Here is a 23905-nt window from a genome sequence, read left to right on the forward strand (position 1 = left end):
GGAGCCGCTCTGCCATATCGATCTCTAAGCAGAGAATTGTGACTATCAGCTCCCGGGGCATTTATCCCATTACTGGACTTCATCCGTGTTCCTGAATTACTTTATCCTCTGTGTGGTGGATTGTTTTATGGACCTTTCGGTTTGCATGTAAAAAAGGTTCTTTGGACTGTTCACTTATCTCTTGCTCTGTTGATTGTGTGATACCGGAGTTGGACCCCGTGACAGGTGAGAAGAGGTTAAGAACGCAGATTTCTCGCAACACAAATTCAACGCCAAATGCTCGACCAGTCTGTTTCTCCCATCCAAATGAACGGTGAATAATCTCCAGAACTCAGCATTGGCCACTAAACAATGTTCAGAGCTGTGGAATTTCGCTCTATACGTTGCTTACATCTGGCCACAGCTGGAGCAGACATCCATTGATCAGCGGGAGTGCCGGGTGTCAGACCCCCACCAATCTCATATTGATGATCTTCTAATATGGAGGATAAGTCTTCACCCAGACAATCCCTCTAACCTTTAGAAATAGCGCAGCCACACAGACATAAAACTACCAACAAAATACTTTTATTGAAATTCAAAACCATAAGAAAATCTGATAGAAAATTGTAAGTTTTCAATTTATTTCCAAGGCCACACAGAAAGTACCAATATCTCGGCTTCTCTTTCTTGTCACTGAAGTAGAATATAGGGAAAATAATCCTACTCCTGTGTATACAATATCCAAGCTGATTCTCAGAATTAATCATTTTACCCACGATTTATAAGATGGAGATTTTTAAATGAAAATTTCAGTCGGAATAGTAGTTTGGATATTTTGCCAAAGTTGTGAAAATGTCTGGGCCCTTCAGCATTTCTTAGACCATGTCCAAAATGACACCTATATATAATTGTTACACTAAAGACACCAATTTTTATGAAATCTTTAATGTTTAAATTACTCATTTCTATTGGAAGAGTACTGTGTCATTTACCTCTGTCTGTTTCACATATAGATCACCTTACGAACTGTATACCGTAATACTAGTGCACTCTAGAGATGAGCAGTATTCTTTAATTTACCATATTCCTTCATGAGCTGGTATTCGAGAGAACTTAAAAATATACAAGTGGTAGTCAAAATATACAGGAATAGTCTTCTGGAGGGCAGGCTGCTTAGAGTATGATCTTCTGCCACTAGGTGAATGTTCGTGGAACCTTTCTTAGTGTCCTAGCTCACGTTTTTGGGGAAGTTTGCATTTGGCTCCAGTGACTTTGTTTTATGGAGTTGTTCAATTTTTTGCATATTTGTGATGCCTGATTCACATGTCCAACACGCTGCTGTGAAGTTTTGTTTCCATTTGGGGAAAAAAAGCATCGGAAACAGGTAGGAGAGGGTACCCAAAAGAAATCAAAGTTCTTTTATAAGAAATAAAAAGGGTTGTTTTTGTACTTTTTGAAGCTTTAGGTTCTTTGAAAGTACTCTCCATCCGCAGCCAGACAACTTTTCTTTCTGGCCAGATGTGAGTAGGCGATGCATGAATTTTATTGCAACTTGATCCATGCCCAATTTTTTCCATTTAAATTTACCAACGGGCACTCCTTAAAATACCAGTCATCTCCATAAATTCAACATTGGTCTGACAACGGATATTCCAAAATGGCTTGACAAATTTTCAGCACATTTTCATCAATTCAGTCGGTCGGTTGTAATAATAAAATAGGCAAAAGTTTGAACAACTCGTTGAAAATCACCGGAGCTAAACAGAACCTTCCCCAACAATGTTGGCTGGCATGCAGAAGGGTTCCGCAAACTCAACATCAGCTCACCATTCAACAGAAAATGAATCCTGTTTATTTTGGGTATCTTCTTGTATTATCCCTCTTCGGGAGATTTACCATGTGTCTTTCAAGAGTGGTAAAAAGGTATTTGCCCTTTTTTTTTTTTTTTTTTTTTTTTAAGTAAAGTGGAACCATGGGCTCCGAGTGTTCTAATCAAGTCTACATTGATGTCAGAGGAAAAATCTAACAAGACCGTTATTTGACCTTTTGGTTTAAACAATAGCTTTTAAATTTAAAATAATTAGTTATGAGTTTTTTCTCCAGAATAGCCAAAGCAGCGTCACTAGAACTAGCCTTACATACAGTGCTTTGCGAAAGTATTCGGCCCCCTGGAACTTTTCAACCTTTTCCCCTCATATCATGCTTCAAACGTAAAGATACCAAATGTAAATTTTTGGTGAAGAATCAACAAGTGGGACACAGTTATGAAGTTGAATGAAATTTATTGGTTATTTTAAATTTTTGTGGAAATTCCAAAACTGAAAAGTGGGGCGTGCAATATTACTCGGCCCCTTTAACTTAATACTTTGTTGCGTCACCTTTTCCTGTAATTACAGCTGCAAGTCGCTTGGGGTATGTCTCTATCAGTTTTGTACATCGAGAGACTGAAATTCTTGCCCATTCTTCCTTGGAAAACAGCTCGAGCTCAGTGAGGTTTGATGGAGATCGTTTGTGAACAGCAGTTTTCAGCTTTCTACAGATTCTCGATTGGATTCAGGTCTGGACTTTAACTTGGCCATTTTAACACCTGGATACGTTTATTTGTGAACCATTCCATTGTAGATTTTGCTTTATGTTTGGGATCATTGTCTTGTTGGAAGGCAAATCTCCGTCCCAGTCTCAGGTCTTTTGCAGACTCCCAACAGGTTTTCTTCAAGAATGGTCCTGTATTTGGCTCCATCCATCTTCCCTGTCCCTGCTGAATATGTCAGCAAAGGTATATAGCAGCATCCTATATGTACCAGTGAATATCTCAAATGCTGTTAATCCTGGACCATTAGAGGATCAGTCGTTACATATCACCAGACCAGAGTGTGGAAACCACAAAACAAATAATCCCTAATAAGGATAATATTTTTTGTTAAATCAGGATCTCATGGTCGTATTTGTTTTGTGGTTTCCACACTATCGTCCTGTCCCTGCTGAAGAAAAGCAGGCCCAAACCATGATGCTGCCACCACCATGTTTGACAGTGGGGATGGTGTGTTCAGGGTGATGAGCTGTGTTGCCTTTACGCCAAACATATCATTTGACATTGTTGCCAAAAAGTTCGATTTTGGTTTCATCTGACCAGAGCACCTTCTTCCAGATGTTTGGTGTGTCTCCCAGGTGGCTTGTTGCAAACATTAGACAACACTTTTTATGGATATCTTTGAGAAATGGCTTTCTTCTTGCCACTCTTCCATAAAGGCCAGATTTGTGCAGTGAATGACTGATTGTTGTCCTATGGACAGACTGTCCCACCTCAGCTGTAGATCTCTGCAGTTCATCCAGAATGATCATGGGCCTCTTGGCTGCATCTCTGATCAGTCTTCTCCTTGTTTGAGATGAAAGGTTAGAGGGACATCCGGGTCTTGGTAGATTTGCAGTGGTATGATACTCCTTCCATTTCAATATGATTGCTTGCACAGTGCTCATTGGGATGTTTAAAGTTTTGGATATCATTTTGTATCCAAATCCGGCTTTAAACTTCTCCACAACTGTATCACGGACCTGTCTGTTGTGTTCCTTGGTCTTCATGATGCTCTCTGTGCATCAAACAGAACCTTGAGACTATCATAGAGCAGGTGCATTTATACAGAGACTTGATTACACACAGGTGGACTATATCATCATTAGTCATTTAGGACAACATTGGATCATTCAGAGATAAACAATGAACTTCTGGAGTGAGTTTGCTGCACTGAAAGTAAAGGGGCCGAATAATATTGCAAGCCCCACTTTTCAGTCTTTGAATTTCCACAAAAATTTTAAATAACCAATAAATTTCGTTCAACTTCACAACTGTGTCCCACTAGTTGTTGATTCTTCACCATAAATTTATATCTGGCATCTTTATGTTTGAAGCATGATATGTGGGAAAAGGTTGAAAAGTTCCAGGGGGCCGAAAACTTTCGCAAGGCACTGTACCCTATGTAAAGGTGGTGTATACTCTGAGAGCAAATATTATAATAAAATTACATAAAATACTTATTACTAGAGATGAGAGACTTTGCCTTTTTTAGGGTCGAGTCGGGTTTCATGAAACCCGACTTTCTCAAAAGTCGAGTCGAACGAAATCGGCCGACTATCGTGAAAAGTCGGAGGTCCGACTGAAACTCGAAACCCAATACAAGTCAATGGGGAAGCAAAGTCGGCAGGGAGTGGAGGACAGTAAACACACCTACATTGCCGATTTCAATGCCAGCGACATCAATTCTTATTACTTAAGCTTGTCAACCTTAATTTACTTTATAATAATAGTACGCATTGAAAACTGGGGGTTATTTGGCTGAAGTTGTGGGGGGTAGGGCTGGCTCCAGGTTTTGTGTGCCTCGGGCGAGAGTGTCAGTGGGCCCCTTTAACACATACCACAATTCATGATGCTCCGATACGGCAGAGAAATATTGGTATACTGCAATGACAAATACTTCACTTCTTACATTACATGACTGATATCTATTTTAAATTCTACAATAACTCAAAAACCGGACAATATATTCCTCCATACGGTATTATGGCCACCACATAGTGCACCATACAGAATAGTGAGCCCCATATATTGCTCCATACAGAATAATTGGTCCCATATAATGTTCCATACAGTATATGATGAGCTCCACATAATGCTACAGTATATGATGGTCCCCATATAATGTGCCATTCAGTATAGGACGGTCCCCATAGAGTAGAATGAGCCCCACATATTGCTCCATACAGTATAATGAGTCACATATAAAGCTCCATACAGTATATGATGGGCCCCATATATTGCTCCATAGAGAATGGGCTCCTTATAATGCTCCATACAGAATAGGCCCCATATGTGCTCCATACCCTATATGATGCCCAATAAATAATGAACCCCATATGATGCTCCAGTATATGAAGGGCCCCATGGATGATGCTCCATTGTATGATGGGCCTATATAATGCGGCCCCATATGATGCTCCAGTATATGATGGGCCCCATGGATGATGCTCCATTGTATGATGGGCCTATATAATGCTCCATATATAATGGGCCCCATATGATGCTGCAGAATATGATGGGCCCCATGGATCCAGTGTATGTACAATTATAAGGCAAATGAGTATTTTGATCACATCATCCTTTTTATACATGTTGTCGTACTCCAAGCTGTATAGGCTTGAAAGCCAACTGTCAATTATATAAATCAGGTGATTTGCATCTCTGTAATGAGGAGGGGTGTGGTCTAATGACAACACCCTATATAAGGTGTGTTTAATTATTAGGTAAATTCCTTTCCTTTGGCAAAATGGGTCAGAAGAGAGATTTGACAGACTCTGAAAAGTCAAAAATTGTGAGATGTCTTGCAGAGGGATGCAGCAGTCATGAAATTGCCAAACTTTTGAAGCATGATCACTGAACAATCAAGCGTTTCATGGCAAACAGCCAACAGGGTTGCAATCAGCGTGTTGATAAAAAAAAGGCTCAAAATAACTGCCCATGAATTGAGGAAAATCAAGCGTGAAGCTGCCAAGATGTCATTTGCCACCAGTTTTGCCATATTTCAGAGCTCCAACGTTACTGGAGTATCAAAAAGCACAAGGTGTGCCATACTCGGGGACATGGCCAAGGTAAGGAAGGCTGCAAAACGACCACCTTTGAACAAGAAACGTCAAGACTGGGCCAAGAAATATGTTAAGACAGATTTTTGTAAGGTTTTATGGACTGATGAAATGAGAGTGACTCTTGATGGGCCAGATGGATGGGCCCGAGGCTGGATCAGTAAAGGCCAGAGAGCTCCACTCTGACTCAGACGCCAGCAGGGTGGAGGTGGGGTACTGATATAGGCTGGTATCATCAAAGATGAACTTGTGGGACCTTTTCGGGTTGAGGATGGAGTGAAGCTCAACTCCCAGACCTAGTGCCAGTTTCTGGAACACACCTTCTTCAAGCAGTGGTACTGGAAGAAGTCGGTATCGTTCAAGAAAAACATGATTTTCATGCAGGACAATGCTCCATCACATGGATCCAAATACTCCACAGCGTGGCTGCCCAGTAAAGGTCTAAAAGAAGGAAAAAATAATGACATGGCCCCCTTGTTCACCTGATCTGAACCCCATAGAGAACCTGTGGTCTCTCATAAAATCTGAGATCTACAGGGAGTGAAAACATTACACCTCTGGGAACAGTGTCAAGGAGGCTGTGGTGGCTGCTGCATGCAATATTGATCGTAAACAGATCAAGCAACTGACAGAATTTATGGATGGAAGGCTTTTGAGTGTCATCGTAAAGAAAGGTGGCTATGTTGGTCCCTTTTTTGGGGGGGGTTTGGAATGCCAGAAATGTTTATTTCTACATTTTGTGTTACCTGGTGAAAATGAGATGGGTATATATTTGGTTTTTATTAAGTTGCCTAATAATTCTGCAGAGTAATAGTTACCTGCACAAACAGATATCCTCCTAAGATAGCCAAATCTAAAAAAAAACACTCCAACTTCCAAAAATATGAAGCTTTGATATTTGAGTCTTTTCGGTTGATTGAGAACATATTTGTTGTTCAATAATAATAAGAATCCTCTCAAATACAACTTGCCTAATAATAATTATGCAAACAGTGTATAATGCTCCATATATAATGGGCCCCATTTATAATACTCCAGTGTATAATGGGCCCCGTATATGATGCTCCAGTGTATGATGGGCCCCATTTATAATACACAGGTGTATGATGGGCCCCATTTATAATGCACAGGTGTATGATGGGCCCCATGGATGATGCTCAAGTGTATGATGGGCCTCATTTATAATACTCCAGTGTATGATGGGCCCATATGATGCTCCAGTGTATAATGGGCCCTATCTATGATGCTCAAGTGTATGATGGGCCCCATATATAATTCTCCAGTGTATAATGCTCCCCATATATTGCTCCAAACATAAAAAATGAAATACCTCTCCTCGCTGGGCACTGCTCCACTCTAGACTCCTCAGTGTCACCAAATTCAAGCTCTCTGCACTTGGACTGTTCAGGCAGAAGGCGTACAGACATGACGTCAGCGCGCTCTCTGACCTGAATGTCACTGTCAGGAAACACGGAAGAGGTCACAGCGGTGGAGCAGGGAGAGGTAAGTATTGCAAGTGCTGGTGCCCTGAGCAAGCAGGGGGGCCCACTCATGGGCAACGGCAGTGGCACAGAGCCCCTCATAGTACGACGGTGTCTGTGATGGCGAGTGGGCCCCCCCCCACCGTCAGACACTGGCATACTGTGAGGGGCCCTGTGCCAGTGCCGTTACCCACAAGTGGGCCCCCTACTTGCTCAGGGCACCGGCACTTGCCTGGGTGCGCCAGGTGCTGACGCCAGCCCTGGGAGGGTACAGCCCAGTTAGGGAGGTGGAAAAACTGTCATATGTTGAGGTGTAGGCTGGACATTCAGCAGCTGTAAATGGAGGAATTGCAGAAGTCTGAGGAAGAGGAGTACAAAGCGAGATATTTTGCTGGCAATCTATGTGTCATCAGGGGAAGTTGGTACAAAATCCTTTGAAACCCAGGCATGGTTCATTTTAATGAAGGTGGGATCACCAACATTTTGGGTCGACAGCCGGGTCCTTTCTGTCAGGTTTGATCCAGCAGCACTGAAGACTCTTTCTGATAGCACACTACCAGCAGGGCAAGCGAGCTCCTGTAAGGCATATTGTGCCAATTCAGGCTAGGTGTCCAGTTTAGAGGCCCAGTAGTCAAAGGGGAATGACCTGTGAGGGAGAACATCGATAGGGGAGGAGAGGTAATTTTGAAGCATACAGTTGTGGCAAAAAGTATTGACACCCCTGCAATTTTGTCAGATAATACTCAGTATCTTCCTGAAAATGATTGCAAACACAAATTCTTTGGTATTATTATATTCATTTAATTTGTCTTAAATAGAGTTGAGCGATACCGTCCGATACTTCAAAGTATCGTATCGGATGGTATCGGCCGATCTTTAAAAAAAAGTATCGGTATCGCCGATTCCGATACCGGAAGTCCCATTCAAGTCTATGGGACTTCCGGTATCGGAATAAGAAAAACCCTTTCCTGCCCTTGTACAGCCTCTCTGGGGTCTGTACGGGCCTTTCGGGGGGCTGTGCCGGCCTGCCAGGGGGTCTGTGCAGGCTCCGGTGGTCTGTGCCGGCCTGCCGGTGGTCTGTGCAGGCTCCGGGGGGCTGTGCCGGCCTGCCGGGGGGCTGTGCCGGCCTGCCGGGGGGCTGTGCAGGCTCCGGGGGGCTGTGCCGGCCTGCCGGGGGGCTGTGCCGGCCTGCCGGGGGGCTGTGCCGGCCTGCCGGTGGTCTGTGCAGGCTCCGGGGGTCTGTGCAGGCATCGTCCGATGGGACTACAAGTCCCATCGGGCGATGCCTGCTACCATGACAGTGATTGACACATTAGCCAATGATGGGACAGTAGTAGTCCCATCATCCGGCTAATGTGTTAAATGTAAAAAAAAAAAAAAAAATTACATGCTACATACATACAACATGCATACTACATACATGCTACATTCATACTACATACTACATACATGCTACATTCATACTACATAAATACTACATGCAACATACATACTACATATATACTACATGCATGCTACATACATACTGCATGCTACATACATACCACATATATACTACATACATACTACATGCATGCTACATGCATGCTACATGCTACATACATAACACATATATACTACATGCATGCTACATACATACTACATGCTACATACTACATATATACTACATGCATGCTACATACTACATGCTACATACATACTACATATATACTACATGCATGCTACATACATACTGCATGCTACATGCATGCTACATACATACTACATACATACTACATGCTACATACATACTACATATATACTACATACATACTACATACATACTACATGCATGCTACATGCATGCTACATACATACCACATACATAACACATATATACTACATGCATGCTACATACATACTACATGCTACATACATACCATATACATACTACATGCATGCTACATACATACTACATGCATGCTACATATATACTACATGCTACATACATACTACATATATACTACATGCATGCTACATACATACTACATGCTACATACATACTACATATATACTACATGCATGCTACATACTACATGCTACATACATACTACATATATACTACATGCATGCTACATACATACTACATGCTACATACATACCACATACATACTACATATATACTACATGCATGCTACATACATACTGCATGCTACATGCATGCTACATACATACTACATACATACTACATGCTACATACATACCACATATATACTACATACATACAATACATTCATACAATACATACATAGACATACAGTACATATAACATAGAGTAACATACTTACCAATACTTGTCACATTGTTCCCCGAAGCCATTGTCTTTTCCGGAATAAATATTAACATAACAAACCACAAAAATACTCACCCACGATCCGAAGCAGTCCACGAGTGTGTCCCACGACGATCTTGGGTAGAGAACTGCAGCATCAGCTGTTGCTGCCGTTCTCTACGGGCTGCAGGAATCCAATGACGGAAGGTAGGTATCCTTCCGCACTGTATTCCTCCGCCACTTAAAAAAAAAAAAAGTCCCTAGTCTCACTTTATGCCATTGCTGTGTGGGAAATTCCCACGCAGCAATGGCATAAAGTGAGACTAGGGACTTTTTTTTTTTAAGTGGCGGAGGAATACAGTGCGGAAGGATACCTACCTTCCGTCATTGGATTCCTGCAGCCCGTAGAGAACGGCAGCATCATCTGATGCTGCAGTTCTCTACCCAAGATCGTCGTGGGACACACTCGTGGACTGCTTCGGATCGTGGGTGAGTATTTTTGTGGTTTGTTATGTTAATATTTATTCCGGAAAAGACAATGGCTTCGGGGAACAATGTGACAAGTATTGGTAAGTATGTTACTCTATGTTATATGTACTGTATGTCTATGTATGTATTGTATGAATGTATTGTATGTATGTAGTATATATGTGGTATGTATGTAGCATGTAGTATGTATGTAGTATGTATGTAGCATGCATGTAGCATGTAGTATGTATGTAGCATGCATGTAGTATATATGTAGTATGTATGTAGCATGCATGTAGTATATATGTAGCATGTATGTAGTATGTATGTGGTATGTATGTAGCATGTAGTATGTATGTAGCATGCATGTAGTATATATGTAGTATGTATGTAGCATGTAGTATGTATGTAGTATGTATGTAGTATGTATGTGGTATGTATGTAGCATGTAGTATGTATGTAGCATGCATGTAGTATATATGTAGTATGTAGTATGTATGTAGTATGTATGTGGTATGTATGTAGCATGTAGTATGTATGTAGCATGCATGTAGCATGCATGTAGTATGTATGTAGCATGCATGTAGTATGTATGTAGCATGCATGTAGTATGTATGTAGTATGTATGTAGTATGTATGTAGTATGTATGTAGTATATATGTAGTATGTAGTATGTATGTAGCATGCATGTAGTATGTATGTAGCATGTAGTATGTATGTAGCATGCATGTAGTATGTATGTAGTATATATGTAGTATGTATGTAGCATGTAGTATGTATGTAGCATGCATGTAGTATGTATGTAGTATTTTTTTTTTTTTTTTTAACATTTAACACATTAGCCGGATGATGGGACTACTACTGTCCCATCATTGGCTAATGTGTCAATCACTGTCATGGTAGCAGGCATCGCCCGATGGGACTTGTAGTCCCATCGGACGATGCTTGCACAGACCCCCGGACATCAGCACAGCCCCCCGGCAGGCCGGCACAGCCCCCCGGCAGGCCGGTACAGACCCCCACAGGGTGCACAGACCACCGGCAGGCCGGTACAGACCCCCACAGGGTGCACAGACCACCGGCAGGCCGGCACAGCCCCCCGGCAGGCCGGTACAGACCCCCACAGGGTGCACAGACCACCGGCAGGCCGGCACAGCCCCCCGGCAGGCCGGTACAGACCCCGGGCAGTCCACACAGCCCCCCGGCAGGCCGGCACAGCCCCCCGGCAGGCCGGCAGAGACCCCCGGAAGGCCCGAAATGACGGCGCATCATGATGCGCACACACCGCGCATCATGATGACGTCAGTCTGTCAATCAACTTTGAACTTCCGATTCCGATGCCGAATTCCGATATTGAAAAAATATCGGAAGTCGGTATCGGAATTCCGATACAGCAAGTATCGGCCGATACCCGATACTTGCGGTATCGGAATGCTCAACACTAGTCTTAAATGAAAAAACACAAAAGAGAATGAAGCAAAAAGCAAAACATTGACCATTTCACACAAAACTCCAAAAATGGGCCAGTCAAAAGTATTGGCACCCTCAGCCTAATACTTGGTTGCACAACCTTTAGCCAAAATAACTGCGACCAACCGCTTCCGGTAACCATCAATGAGTTTCTTACAATGCTCTGCTGGAATTTTAGACCATTCTTCTTTGGCAAACAGCTCCAGGTCCCTGATATTAGAAGGGTGCCTTCTCCAAACTGCCATTTTTAGATCTCTCCACAGGTGTTCGATGGGATTCAGGTCTGGACTCATTGCTGGCCACCTTTTGAAGTCTCCAGTGCTTTCTCTCAAACCATTTTCTAGTGCTTTTTGAAGTGTGTTTTGGGTCATTGTCCTGCTGGAAGACCCATGACCTCTGAGGGAGACCCAGCTTTCTCACACTGGGCCCTACATTATGCTGCAAAATTTGTTGGTAGTCTTCAGACTTCATAATGCCATGCACACGGTCAAGCAGTCCAGTGCCAGAGGCAGCAAAGCAACCCCAAAACATCAGGGAACCTCCGCCATGTTTGACTGTAGGGACCGTGTTTTTTTCTTTGCCTCTTTTTTTTTCTCCTGTAAACTCTATGTTGATGCCTTTGCCCAAAAAGCTCTACTTTTGTCTCATCTGACCAGAGAACATTCTTCCAAAACGTTTTAGGCTTTTTCAGATTAGTTTTGGCAAACTCCAGCCTGGCTTTTTTATGTCTCTGGGTAAGAAGTGGGGTCTTCCTGGGTCTCCTACCATACAGTCCCTTTTCATTCAGATGCCGACGGATAGTACGGGTTGACACTGTTGTACCCTCGGACTGCAGGGCAGCTTGAACTTGTTTGGATGTTAGTCAATGTTCTTTATCCAACATCCGCACAATCTTGCGTTGAAATCTCTTGTCAATTTTTCTTTTCCGTCCACATTTAGGGAGGTTAGCCACAGTGCCATGGGCTTTAAACTTCTTGATGACACGGTAGACACAGGAACATTCAGGTCTTTGGAGATGGACTTGTAGCCTTGAGATTGCTCATGCTTCCTCACAATTTGGTTTCTCAAGTCCTCAGACAGTTCTTTGGTCTTCTTTCTTTTCTCCATGCTCAATGTGGTACACACAAGGACACAGGACAGAGGTTGAGTCAACTTTAATCCATGTCAACTGGCTGCAAGTGTGATTCAGTTATTGCCAACACCTGTTAGGTGCCACAGGTAAGTTACAGGTGCTGTTAATTACACAAATTAGAGAAGCATCACATGATTTTTTGAACAGTGCCAATACTTTTGTCCGCCCTCTTTTTTATGTTTGGTGTGGAATTATATCCAATTTGGCTTTAGGACAATTCTTTTTGTGTTTTTTCATTTAAGACAAATTAAATGAAGATAATAATTCCAAAGAATTTGTGTTTGCAATCATTTTCAGGAAGAAACTGAGTATTATCTGACAAAATTGCAGGGGTGTCAATACTTTTGGCCACAACTGTAGTTGACAACTGCAGTCTCCTGTCTGTTGCAATCGATTCAGTATTAACAGTCGTGTGAGCGGTCCTCGAGAAATCAGTCCACAACATGGTCATGAAACCCGTCTCCAACGCCAGTTCGGCTGTGTGCACCACGAACACCTCTTCCATTTGGCCCAGTACGGCTTGTGGTAGAACCTGCACCGCTGCTATGTGCTGGGAATGCCTCTAACAAACGGTTTACCAGAGTTGCTTGTTTGTTCGCCAATATTAGCTCTAGGTTCTCCTGTGGCATGATGTTCTGTAATTTGCCTTTATAGCGTGGATCGAGGATGCTGGCCAACCTGTAGTCGTCATCCTTCATAATTTTGACAATGCGGGGGTCCCCTTTTTAGGATCCGTAAGAGATAATCACACATGTGGGCCAATGTTCCAGGTGTCAATGATGCACTGACAGTGGTGGGTGGAGAAGCACTTTCTGCCAAATCCACATCCATCCAGTCATGCACAAATCCTGTACCTGACCTTGGCAAGTCAACATTTTCTCTTGCCCCCCGAGAAGCATCCTTCTCCCCAAAATAATCATCCCCCTCATCCTCCTCCTCTTCTTCCTCCACCTCGTCCAGGACAGTTCCCTGGGCAGACAATGGCTGACTGTTATCAAGGCTTCCCTGCTCCTCCTCCTGTTCCTCCTCCAATGCAGATGCCTGATCCTTAATGTGCGTCAAAGTTTGCATGAGCAGACCCATAAGTGGTGTACTCATACTTATGATGGCGTCGTCTACGCTTACCAGCCGTGTGCATTCCTCAAAACACTGAAGGACTTTACAGAGGTCTTTCAGCTTTGACCACTGCACACCCGACAACTCCATGTCTGCCGTCAAACTGCCTGCCCGTGTATCCTACCACAAATGCATTACAGCCTGCCTCTGGTCGCACAGCCTCTCAACCATGTGCATGGTGGAGTTCCACCTTGTTGCAACGTCTATGATTAGGCGGTGCTTGGGGAGGTGGAGAGATCACTGCAGCCTCTGCATATGACGAGTCTACGGTCGAGCAACGCATGTGCGAGCAGTCTTCGCCCCTAATGGAGCAGGGCTGTTAACTCCGGATAATTATATAGGAAGCACTGCACCACCAGGTTCAAGGTGTGAGCCAGGCAAGGTATGTGTCTGAGTTTTGCAAGGGCTATGGCCGCCACAAAATTATGTCCGTTAGCACTGACTACCTTGCCTGGCTCAATATCTAGACTGCCCAGCCATGACTCAGTTTTTCGCTGCAAGTAGTTGGCCAGTACCTCCACTTTGTGTCTGTTGTCGCCCAAAGACATCATCTTTAAAACAGCCTGCTGACGCTTACCACTAGCTGTTCGATAGTGGGACACCTCGTGTGCAACACTGGCAGCTGTGGATGGAGTGCTCGTGCGACTGCGCTCTGTCGACGAGCTTTCGCTTCTGGTGGAGGAGGAGGAGGGTCAAACGCCTACAGCCAACTGTTTCCTATACCGTGGGCTAGGCAGCAATGTTCCACTGACGCTCTCCCCTGTGGAGCCTGCATCCACCACATTAACCCAGTGCGCAGTGATGGACACATAACGGCCCTGGCCCTGCCTACTGGCCCATTCATCTGTTATGAGGCGCACCTTTCCACTTACTGATTGTTGAGTGCATGGACAATGCGGTCTTTCACATGCAGGTGGAGGGCAGGGATGGCTTTTCTAGAAAAGTGCCGACTGGGTAGGTCATAGCGTGGGACAGTGTTGGCCATGATCTCTCGGAACGCTTCGCTTTCAACCAAACGGAAGGGCATCATCTCTAATGAGATCAGTTTGGCAATGTAGGCGTTCAAAGCCAGTGTACGCAGATGAGAGGATGAGTACTTTCTTTTCCTACTAAGAGTGTCTGGTAGGGTGAGCTGGACTTGAGCTGCATATGGGGGAACTAGCGGTGGACCGGACGGACTGAGAGGGGGTTGGTGGTGGTGATGGCCTATATTCAGTCTTTCGTTGCAAAAACATTGTGATTCCCTGACTGCTTTGGCCTTGCGACGACACCTCAACATTTCTTGCTGGTGGTATGATTACCGGTGGGCTTACAGTGGGGGGAAGCGATGGAGCATTGCTGGCTACCTTCAGTCTGAGCAGGTGCAAATGTGCTACCTGAGGTTTTGTAGTCCGTCCACGCTTGCAAGTGCATGGTGATTAAATGTCTAAGCATGCAACTGGTATTCAAATTTCGGAGATTTTTCCCTCGGCTAGAGGTCCTTCCGCACTTCTTACAGATAACCTTTGCCTCATCAGTAGGATTTTGGTCAAAAAAGTGCCACACTGCACTCTTCCTACTATGGTATAAATTTTCAGGGCTTGCACGCTGTGCTAATTTGACCATCTGGCCAAGCTGTCCTGCAACTCTTTTTGTTTTTTTAACATGTTTTTGGACAGCTACGTGCCTGCCAGATAACCGCTGCTGCAATGTCGATGCCTGCTGCGGATCCTTCTCCTCTTCTGAGCTATTGCCAGCGGCACCCTCTTCCCCCAATGGATGCCAATCCGGGTCAACAACTGGGTCATCCATCACCTCCTCTTCAATTTCATCTGTACCTTCCTCTGTCACCGTGTAAGGTGGTATAGTATGCGGGAAGGGGCACCTGAGTTTCATCAGGGTCAGATTCTGGCTCAGTAGATAGCCTGCGAGGGCAATGTAGTGCTATGGGTCAATGTACCAGCAGAATCATCTAGCAGTGGCTGTGCATCAGTGCACTCCATGTCAGATTCATCTTGGACTGGGGAATTCAGGATTTGACTTGATAACCCAGGCATGGTATGTAAAAAGAGCTCCATGGTGTAATCTGAAGTGTGGCCTGCTGCTGCATCCTTCACTTTTGGTGGGGGTGAAGGACACAAGGAAAGGTGTTGTTCCTGACCAGAAGCCTGCACTGACGACTCAGTGCTTGCAGTTTTTGAAACTTCAGAAGAGGAGGCAATAGAGCTGGAGGCTGTTTCAGCAATGTAAGCCAAAACCTGTTCCTGATGCTCCGGCTTTAAAAGTGGTTTGCCTACTCCCAGAAAAGGGAGCCTTCCAGGCCTTCTTGAGCCACACGATGACGCAGTCTCAACACCTCCTGCCTTAGGTGCTATTGTGCTTTTGGCAGTACCAGCAGATGCACCACCATCAGTACCAGCTGGCCCCCCCGCCCACGTACAAGACCTCTTCCACCATACTTCCTCATGTTTGGGAAAATGTACCAAAAATACCAGCAGATATATGGTACTGTATGAGGAGCGTACAGCTGTATAAGGTGTAGGGGAAAATTTAAATCTCGGTATATATTTCCTTAGTCACACACAGACGCTCTTCCACTATGGATTTGACCGTAATCTAAACAGCAGATATACTGTACTGTATCAGAAACGTACTGCTGTATACGGTGTAGGGGAGAATTTAAATCTCCGTATATATTTCCTTAGTCACACACAGACGCTCTCCCACTATGGATTTGACCGTAATCCAAACAGTAGATATACGGTACTGTATCAGAAACGTACTGCTGTATACGGTGTAGGGGAAAATGTAATTCTCCGTATATATTTCCTTAGTCACACACAGAAGCTCTCCCAGTATGGATTTGACCGTAATCCAAACAGCAGATATACGGTACTATATCAGAAACATACAGCTGTATATGGTGTAGGGGAAATTTTTACTCTCTGTATATATTTCCTTAGTCACACACAGACGCTCTCCCAATATGGATTTGACCGTAAACCAAACAGCAGATATACTGTACTGTATCAGAAACGTACAGCTGTATACGGTGTAGGGAAAAATGTAAATCTCCATATTTATTTCCTTAGTCACACACAGACGCTCTCCCAGTATAGATTTGACTGTAATCCAAACAGCAGATATACGGTACTGTATCAGAAATGTACAGCTGTATACGGTGTAGGGGAAAATTTAAATCTCTGTATATATTTCCTTAGTCACACACAGACGCTCTCCCAGTATGGATTTGACCGTAATCCAAACAGCAGATATACAGTACTGTATCAGAAACGTACAGCTGTATAAAGTGTAGAGGAAAATTTAAATCTCCGTATTTATTTCCGGAGTCACACACAGATAGTCAGCATGTATTTGTCCATTATACCAGCCGGTACATGATAGTGTGTGAGGAGCATACAGCTCTATACGGTGTGGGAAAAAATGAACGGTCGGTAACTGTGCAGAAAAAAAGAATAAAAGTATTAGTGCTATGTAAAAAGCATTCTGCACAGCAGTGTACACACAGCAATGCAGCTATCAGGCAGCCTAATAACCAGCACTGCTGCACACAAAAAATACTCCCCTGTCACTGCACACTAACTGTACAGCACAATTTCTATCAGCACAAGCACAGAATCACTTTTCTTTCCTGCCTAACTCTCCCTACTGAGAAATAGTGGAAGCAACCTCTCCCTACGCTAAGATCGGCAGAAGTAAAATGGCGGTCGGCGGTCAGGCCTTTATAGCCACTGTGACACCACACAAAGCAAGCCAATCACTGCAGTGCCCTTCTCTAAGATGGTGGTGGCCGCTGCCCATGTCATCTCGTTGCCCACAGTGTACGTCCTTGCTCATTGGCTGAGAAAAAGCACCTGCAAGCATTATGGGAAACGCGACTTTGACGCTCGGGTCAACGACCGCAAGGTGGACCCCACGCTATGGTCGGGTTTCGCTCGGCGAAACCCGACTTTGGCGAAAGTCGGCGATTTTTAAATCTGACCGACCTGTTTTGTTCAACTCTACTTATTACTAATTTGGAAAAAAAAAGTCAACATGATCTGTGTAATAATTGTCCTATGCCACATGTATGTACATAAAATGTCACACATTGCCTTTTAAAAACAAAAAACAAAAAACGAAACATATACTGCGTAGATACCTCTGCATTGAAAAGCATAGTCAACTACTTTCTTCTGTATGGTAAAGGTATAACAATATCACAAAGGAAATCTGACTATAGGATTAACCCTCCTAAAAAATCTATGTGGGCATGCAGGTCATAGAAAGCTGAAAAAATTGATACCTTGATATCCTAAATTTGAGGTCTTATTCCAGATAAATGCACATTTTTTTAATATGTAAATGAGCTGTTACGATCTATGGGCGGGGCATATATCTCCCTGAGAGTCTGCTTCAGAGCTCATTTTAATTTAAAACTTGCATTACCAGTGTAAGACATGTAAGGATTGACAGTCTGCTTTCCTGATCTACATGTCTCACACTGGTAATACCCCTTTTATTTAAAATAAGCTCTAGAGGCAGATTCTCAGGAAGATCTATGTCCGGCCCATAGATCTTCACGGCTCATTTACATATTAATAGAAATGTGGATTGCTCTGGAATAAGACATTGGATTATAGAAATCAAGGTATCACTTTAATCAGCGTCCTATGACCTACATGCCCATGTACATGGCTTGAGGAGAGTTGAGCCTACTGACAAATTATCTTTAACAACATTTTGAGTAGGTTAATTTTTTTAATTTAACATTTTTTTTATTATTTCAACAGGAGCTATGGAAAATTACAGCTACAACACTTACTTGATGCCTTTACGTTCTACGTTAAGAGGAAAAAAATTTAATTTCGACTAAGGGGAAAAAAACAAAGAATCATTAGAAAACCAGGAGCCATGAATAATACTTCAATGAACATGTACAAATGATAGTATGATCGGTACTAAACTGTTATTGAGGTTAATTTAACTAGGCTGGTGCAAAATGTATTTTGTTCTCAAGATATTTATTTTTATTCTGTATTTTTGATCATTGTTTCATGTAGGCAGGCCTCAAAATAGCCGAGGAGATACTGAAAAAAATGCGTAAAAAGTAGCATGCATGCCATGTACCAAATTTGTGTCTTTGGATGCCTTTTTGGTACAAAGTATTCTAGGAGTTGGCAAAAAGACGTGTCTAACTTGTCTATCAAGCTACACAAAACATATGATATACCATGCAGCATGTGATGGATTTGGAGCAGTTTCTGCCGGTTTGATCTATTGTTATCCAGTCTAAAGCCAGTTTGACGCTTCCATCATTTGCTTTCTGATTGACCATAATGATCAAACTGGTAGTAGGTCTCCTGATCCAGACTCAACAGCCTCATATGTACCTATGAGTTCAGGTCTGGAGCCTCGTGGCCGGTCTGTACTTGGAACTTGAACACCAGAAATGTTACACCGGCCTAAGTTTAGGACAGAAATAATAGGTCCTTCATTATTTCCAATTTAATCTTTCTTGGCTTTAGAAGAGTAAAAACTACTGAACGTTATCAGGATAAATTGTACATTTCTCACTGCATTGTAGGAAGCAAATTTAACACTGGTTATAGAAAAGCACTGTATTCTTTTTAATCTCTTTAGAATGGCTGTTCTTTAAATGAATGTATCATCAGAATATTTGCTTTTGCGTAAATCAAATTTTTATCAAAATGTATTTTTCTTTTTTTGTTTTGATAATTTTCGCTTGGTTCAATAGTAGTAGGCCTAATACTAGAACCCTTCTTCCTGTTCTTTACATAAGCCACATGGATATTAGCAGAGTTGCTGGAGAAGTTAAAGATTGTTTCACACTCTGGAAACCTTTAGCTTGTTTTCTGTGGACTTCAAAGATCTTTCCCTATGGTGTTAGGTCTGACCATTTGGAGAGAGACAGAGGAAACAAACACTGGGGGTTTGAATCATCATTGCATTTCTGCCACTTGTTTTCTTTTGCACGTCAATTAGTCGTTTCAGATCTTTCAATCTCATACATTGTCAAACAGTGGTTGGCAGCGTCTAGAAGGGCGGGATGAAGGCAAACTTTCCCAGAAAAGACTGAAGAAACAGTTGTACTACAAGCAGAGATTTCAAATATTGCGCTCCAGCAGAAACAAATATGAATATCTCTGCAATGGAGTGATGCAGCGCAAAACAGAAAAGAGATGCAAAATAAGGGGAACTCAGGGACTTTTACAAGGCATTTTACTCAAATTTTGGAGCAAGTGACAGGTCTTTAAACGGACCCTGACAGGTGATACACAGGTAGCATGTATCAGACCGTGGCTGTATGATTTCAGCCATACATTTTTTACTCTAAAACGCTGCAAAGTTTCAGAAAATAACAGTCTAATAGCTGCATGAGAGATTTGTCAGAAAGGTGGGTTCCCGGTGGCTTCTTCCCACCCTTCCTAACTTGGAGGGACAGGTTTTTCCCTATATACGCTGTAAGGTGGCTGTAGGACACCTAGTAGGTGGGAGATAAACGTGGAGAAATACTTTAGCACATATAGAACTAAAAGCGTTTAGTCGACAATGATAGTTTGATTGTAAGCAGCTGATGACTTAGGGTGGAACAGCTGCTCACCATATCCCCACCCCTGGGTGAGGTGCACATGGTAAAATGAGACCTGTTTGTCTCACACATGGTCTGTGTGTGGAGGTGTGCAGATCTCCTGGATTGAGTGCCTTTGCTAAAGGACTAAGAAGCTGGACTCTAAGCCAGGTGGGCTACCCAGCACTATTGGATGGACTTTTTGCTTTATGTTGTACTTAGAGCTGGACAAGAGCTGTATTTGAGTTTCCTGTGATGTGGTTTATGAGGAGTGAAATAAACCAGCTGGACTTTTAAGTAGAAACGGATCCTGTGATACCGCATATCGCTCCCAAGTGAGTAGCATTGTTGCAACGCATACAGAGAGACACCTGTCAATCTCGGGCAGCGGGAAAGGAACAACCACTCGGGAACCTGCTGTCCGACTAGTCTCCTGTGCACCTTGGTCCCTGGTGGCTATTAAGCTGTTTTTCTCTGAAATGCCAACGTGTTCCAGAGTAAAACATATCTGGCTGAAATCATACAGCCATGGTCTGATACATACTGCTGGTGGATCGGGAAGCATGTATCAGCTGTCAGGTTCCATTTCAGTCAAACAGCCCTCTAACAATAAAACTATTTCCTGTGTATTTCAGTCATTTAGATTCCAATATCCATTTCAGAATGTGGCTAAAAAGTCCAAAGTGTTGTAACTCATAAGAAATCTTATTTCTTAAAGCAAGTTTAAAGTTTAGATATGTTTTTTGGAAAGTAGGTTTCAAAGCAAAATTTCTTGCCATGATACTTCCAAGAGACTAAAATGGAAAAATACAAAAATTGGAGCTTCGCTTCACGACAAGATTTACTGAACCGTTCTAGATTAGTCCACTAACAGAAGGTCCTGAGCAAAATTCACATGTACAGGAGAGTCATGAACTATATCTGTTGGCCGTGGTATTTTACACTACTTTCATGTAATTTGGCAATTTTTGAGGAATTTTCTGTTTCAGGGAATCTCTCCTGACTTCTGAATGGAAGAAACACCCTATGACTGAACAGAAAGGCAATTATAGATAGAGAAGGAAGCGCGATGATATTGTTGTACAGTTTGTACTGGTACATTTCTAATTTGCCAAGGGGGAAACCTGACATAATTTCAAGCTTTAAAGGAAAATCACCCTGTCACTTTAAGATGCAGACTGATCTATGGGCAGCATGTTATAGAGCAGGAGACGCTGAGCAGGATGTGATGGGTTTTTTTGTTTTCATTTTTTTTAAACTTCAACACAACTTGTAATTTACTGATTTAAACCCATACGGATTTTAGAGTCCAGTGGGCGGGTCTACTAGATCTGTGCACACGGAGAGGGTTGTCAGTCACTGATTCACTCAACCTACTGGACTCATTCTGGTATTGAATAGTGATGAGCGAGTATACTCGTTGCTCGGGTTTTCCCGAGCATGCTCGGGTGATCTCCGAGCATTTTGGCGTGCTCGGAGATTTAGTGTTTGTCGACACAGCTGCATGATTTGCGGCTGCTAGACAGCCTGAATATGTGTGAGGAATGCCTGTTTGTTAGGGAATCCCCACATGTATTCAGGCTGTCTAGCAGCCGCAAATCATGCAGCTGCGTTGGACAAACACTAAATCTCCGAGCACGCCAAAATTCTCAGAACACCCGAGCATGCTCGGGGAGACCCAAGCAATGAGTATACTCGCTCATCACTAGTATTGAGTAGATATCAGGTTGCGTGAATTGTTCCTACAAAACTATATATGAAGCAACTTCACCTGCACGTAAACACTCTGTCTGCATCTTCAGCTCCTGTACCTATACAATGCCGAAAAGAGCTAGTGCAACACTTTTTTTTATTTTAAAGAATTCATAGTAAGTCTGTATTGTAGACGGACCATTCTGTACGTAGACCATTCTCACCCAAAGATGCATTCACAAAACTCAAAATACCCCTCTGCGTTCATTGTTTGTTACAATATGGGAAATGTCATATTTATAACTGACATTAGTCACTGACTTTACAAAACTCTCCGAATGCCGCACATAGTTCAGCTAAAGCTCTGTTCACACTCATGTCAAAATTTCCAGTGGTTTTGAAATTGGCAGGTTTTTTTTGTATGCACTATAGCTAAAGCTGGGTACACAATAGCATTTTTATGTTCAGTTTTTCTCTTCCCTTTCAGAAAAACAGAATCCGACTGATCAGTTAAATTCTCAATTGAATTTAATGGGTTGTAAAAATGGTCAATTTGTGTCAGTTCAGCTGCGTCCTGTTCAGTTTCTGTTTTTTAAATGAAAAAATAGTGATTCTATTAGTAGAATCTGAATGGTTTCTCACTAACCAGGTTACACACTAGTGATTTTTTTTATAAAGTGAGCAAATAAGTGTCCTCTTATTAAATTACTATGCACATTTTAGGCCGGTTTGTGGTTTTTTGGACTTGCATTTATCTGTGTGAAATGTTTGCAGTTTTTTAAAATGATTCTGTACTGGCACAACAAAACATAGACATTTTATGATGACAATTCTAATGCCGATACATATATTTATTGAAATAAAGTTCTTAAAAAAACTAGTTGAATCCTCTTTTTTACCCTTTTCAATGGATTTGAAATAAAAGTTCGTATTTTTAAATAATCGGTTGGATGTGCCAGTTATTCCTCCAAGTTTTTTTTATGTTGTAGGGGATAATACTTCCATAATACAATACCGGATGTACCATAGATAAGAAGGCTTAACAGTAAATCATGAAACTTTCCAGACCTAGAAGTTAGTGCAGATCCCAGACTAGACCCATAAATTTAATGTACAGACTCGAAAATGAACCCAAGCTTTAGACCCCAAGTAAATATAGACCCCCATAGTCCATTCAGAACTCACATTTGTGCCACCACACTGGTTCCAGACTCCAAATGCCATCCAAGGGTGAAGTGATCCCGACCTTGGCGTGGGAAGAGTAGGGATATGGAGGTTTTACTGTAATGATTGAGACACTTTGTGTCACTTAGGCTGGTTTCACATTTACGTTTCAGGGCGCAGCGACGGCCTGCGCACGGCTGCTGCTAAGCCCCGCCCCCTGCCGCGCCTCCGCCGGTAGCTACGCCTATCGGCGCAAGACGCTGCATGCGCCCTGCGTCCCCTATCTTTCACTGGGGACGCAGCCCGTGCGCAGTATGCGTTTGGCGGCGCATGCGTCCTTTTGACGGTGCGCCGACCAGCGCCAAACGCAACCTGTTGCAATTTGGTTGCGCTCGGCGCACCGTCAAAAGGATGCATGCGCCGCCAAACGCATACTGCGCACGGCCTGCTTCCCCAGTGATAAAGATAGGGGACGCAGGACGCATGCAGCGTCATGCGCCGAAAGGCGGAGCTGCCGGCGGAGGCGCGGCAGGGGGCGGGGCTTTGCGGCGGCCGTGCGCAGGCCGTCGCTGCGCCCTGAAACGCAAATGTGAAACCGGCCTTACTGGCAACTAATGCTGAAGCAACTTATACAGTGACTAGGTTCTACATGCATTAGATTTGTATTCTGTGTTAAAAGAACCAGACCAAGGGGTTAGGTCATATGCTGGGTAGTGGTTAGTGATGAGCGAAGGTGCTCAGTTAAAGTGTTATCCAAGCATGCTCGGGTGCTAACCGAGTGTCATGTGGTTGAATAATATGTTCGAGACCCCACAGATGCATGTCCCGCCGCTATTCTACAGCCGCAACCCATTCAGGGATTGCCTAACAAACAGGCTGTCGAATAA

The 23905-nt window shown here is 43.2% G+C and overlaps 1 protein-coding gene across 2 annotated transcripts in view; it reads left to right on the forward strand.

Annotated features, from left to right (window-relative positions):
- The window catches only part of METTL22 (methyltransferase 22, Kin17 lysine), a 316617-nt gene extending 294910 nt beyond the window's left edge, over positions 1-21707 (forward strand). For both annotated transcript variants that reach the window (XM_073542802.1, XM_073542803.1), the window contains one exon: positions 18364-21707. In XM_073542802.1, the coding sequence (XP_073398903.1) occupies positions 18364-18399 (36 nt within the window). In that variant the 3' untranslated portion in view covers positions 18400-21707. The remainder of the gene's footprint in view (positions 1-18363) is intronic.
- The last annotated feature ends 2198 nt before the right edge of the window (positions 21708-23905 follow it).

The sequence above is a fragment of the Dendrobates tinctorius genome, unplaced genomic scaffold, assembly GCF_039654945.1.
Source record: "Dendrobates tinctorius isolate UK_male_01 unplaced genomic scaffold, ASM3965494v1 ptg000129l, whole genome shotgun sequence".
Lineage (NCBI taxonomy): Eukaryota > Metazoa > Chordata > Amphibia > Anura > Dendrobatidae > Dendrobates > Dendrobates tinctorius.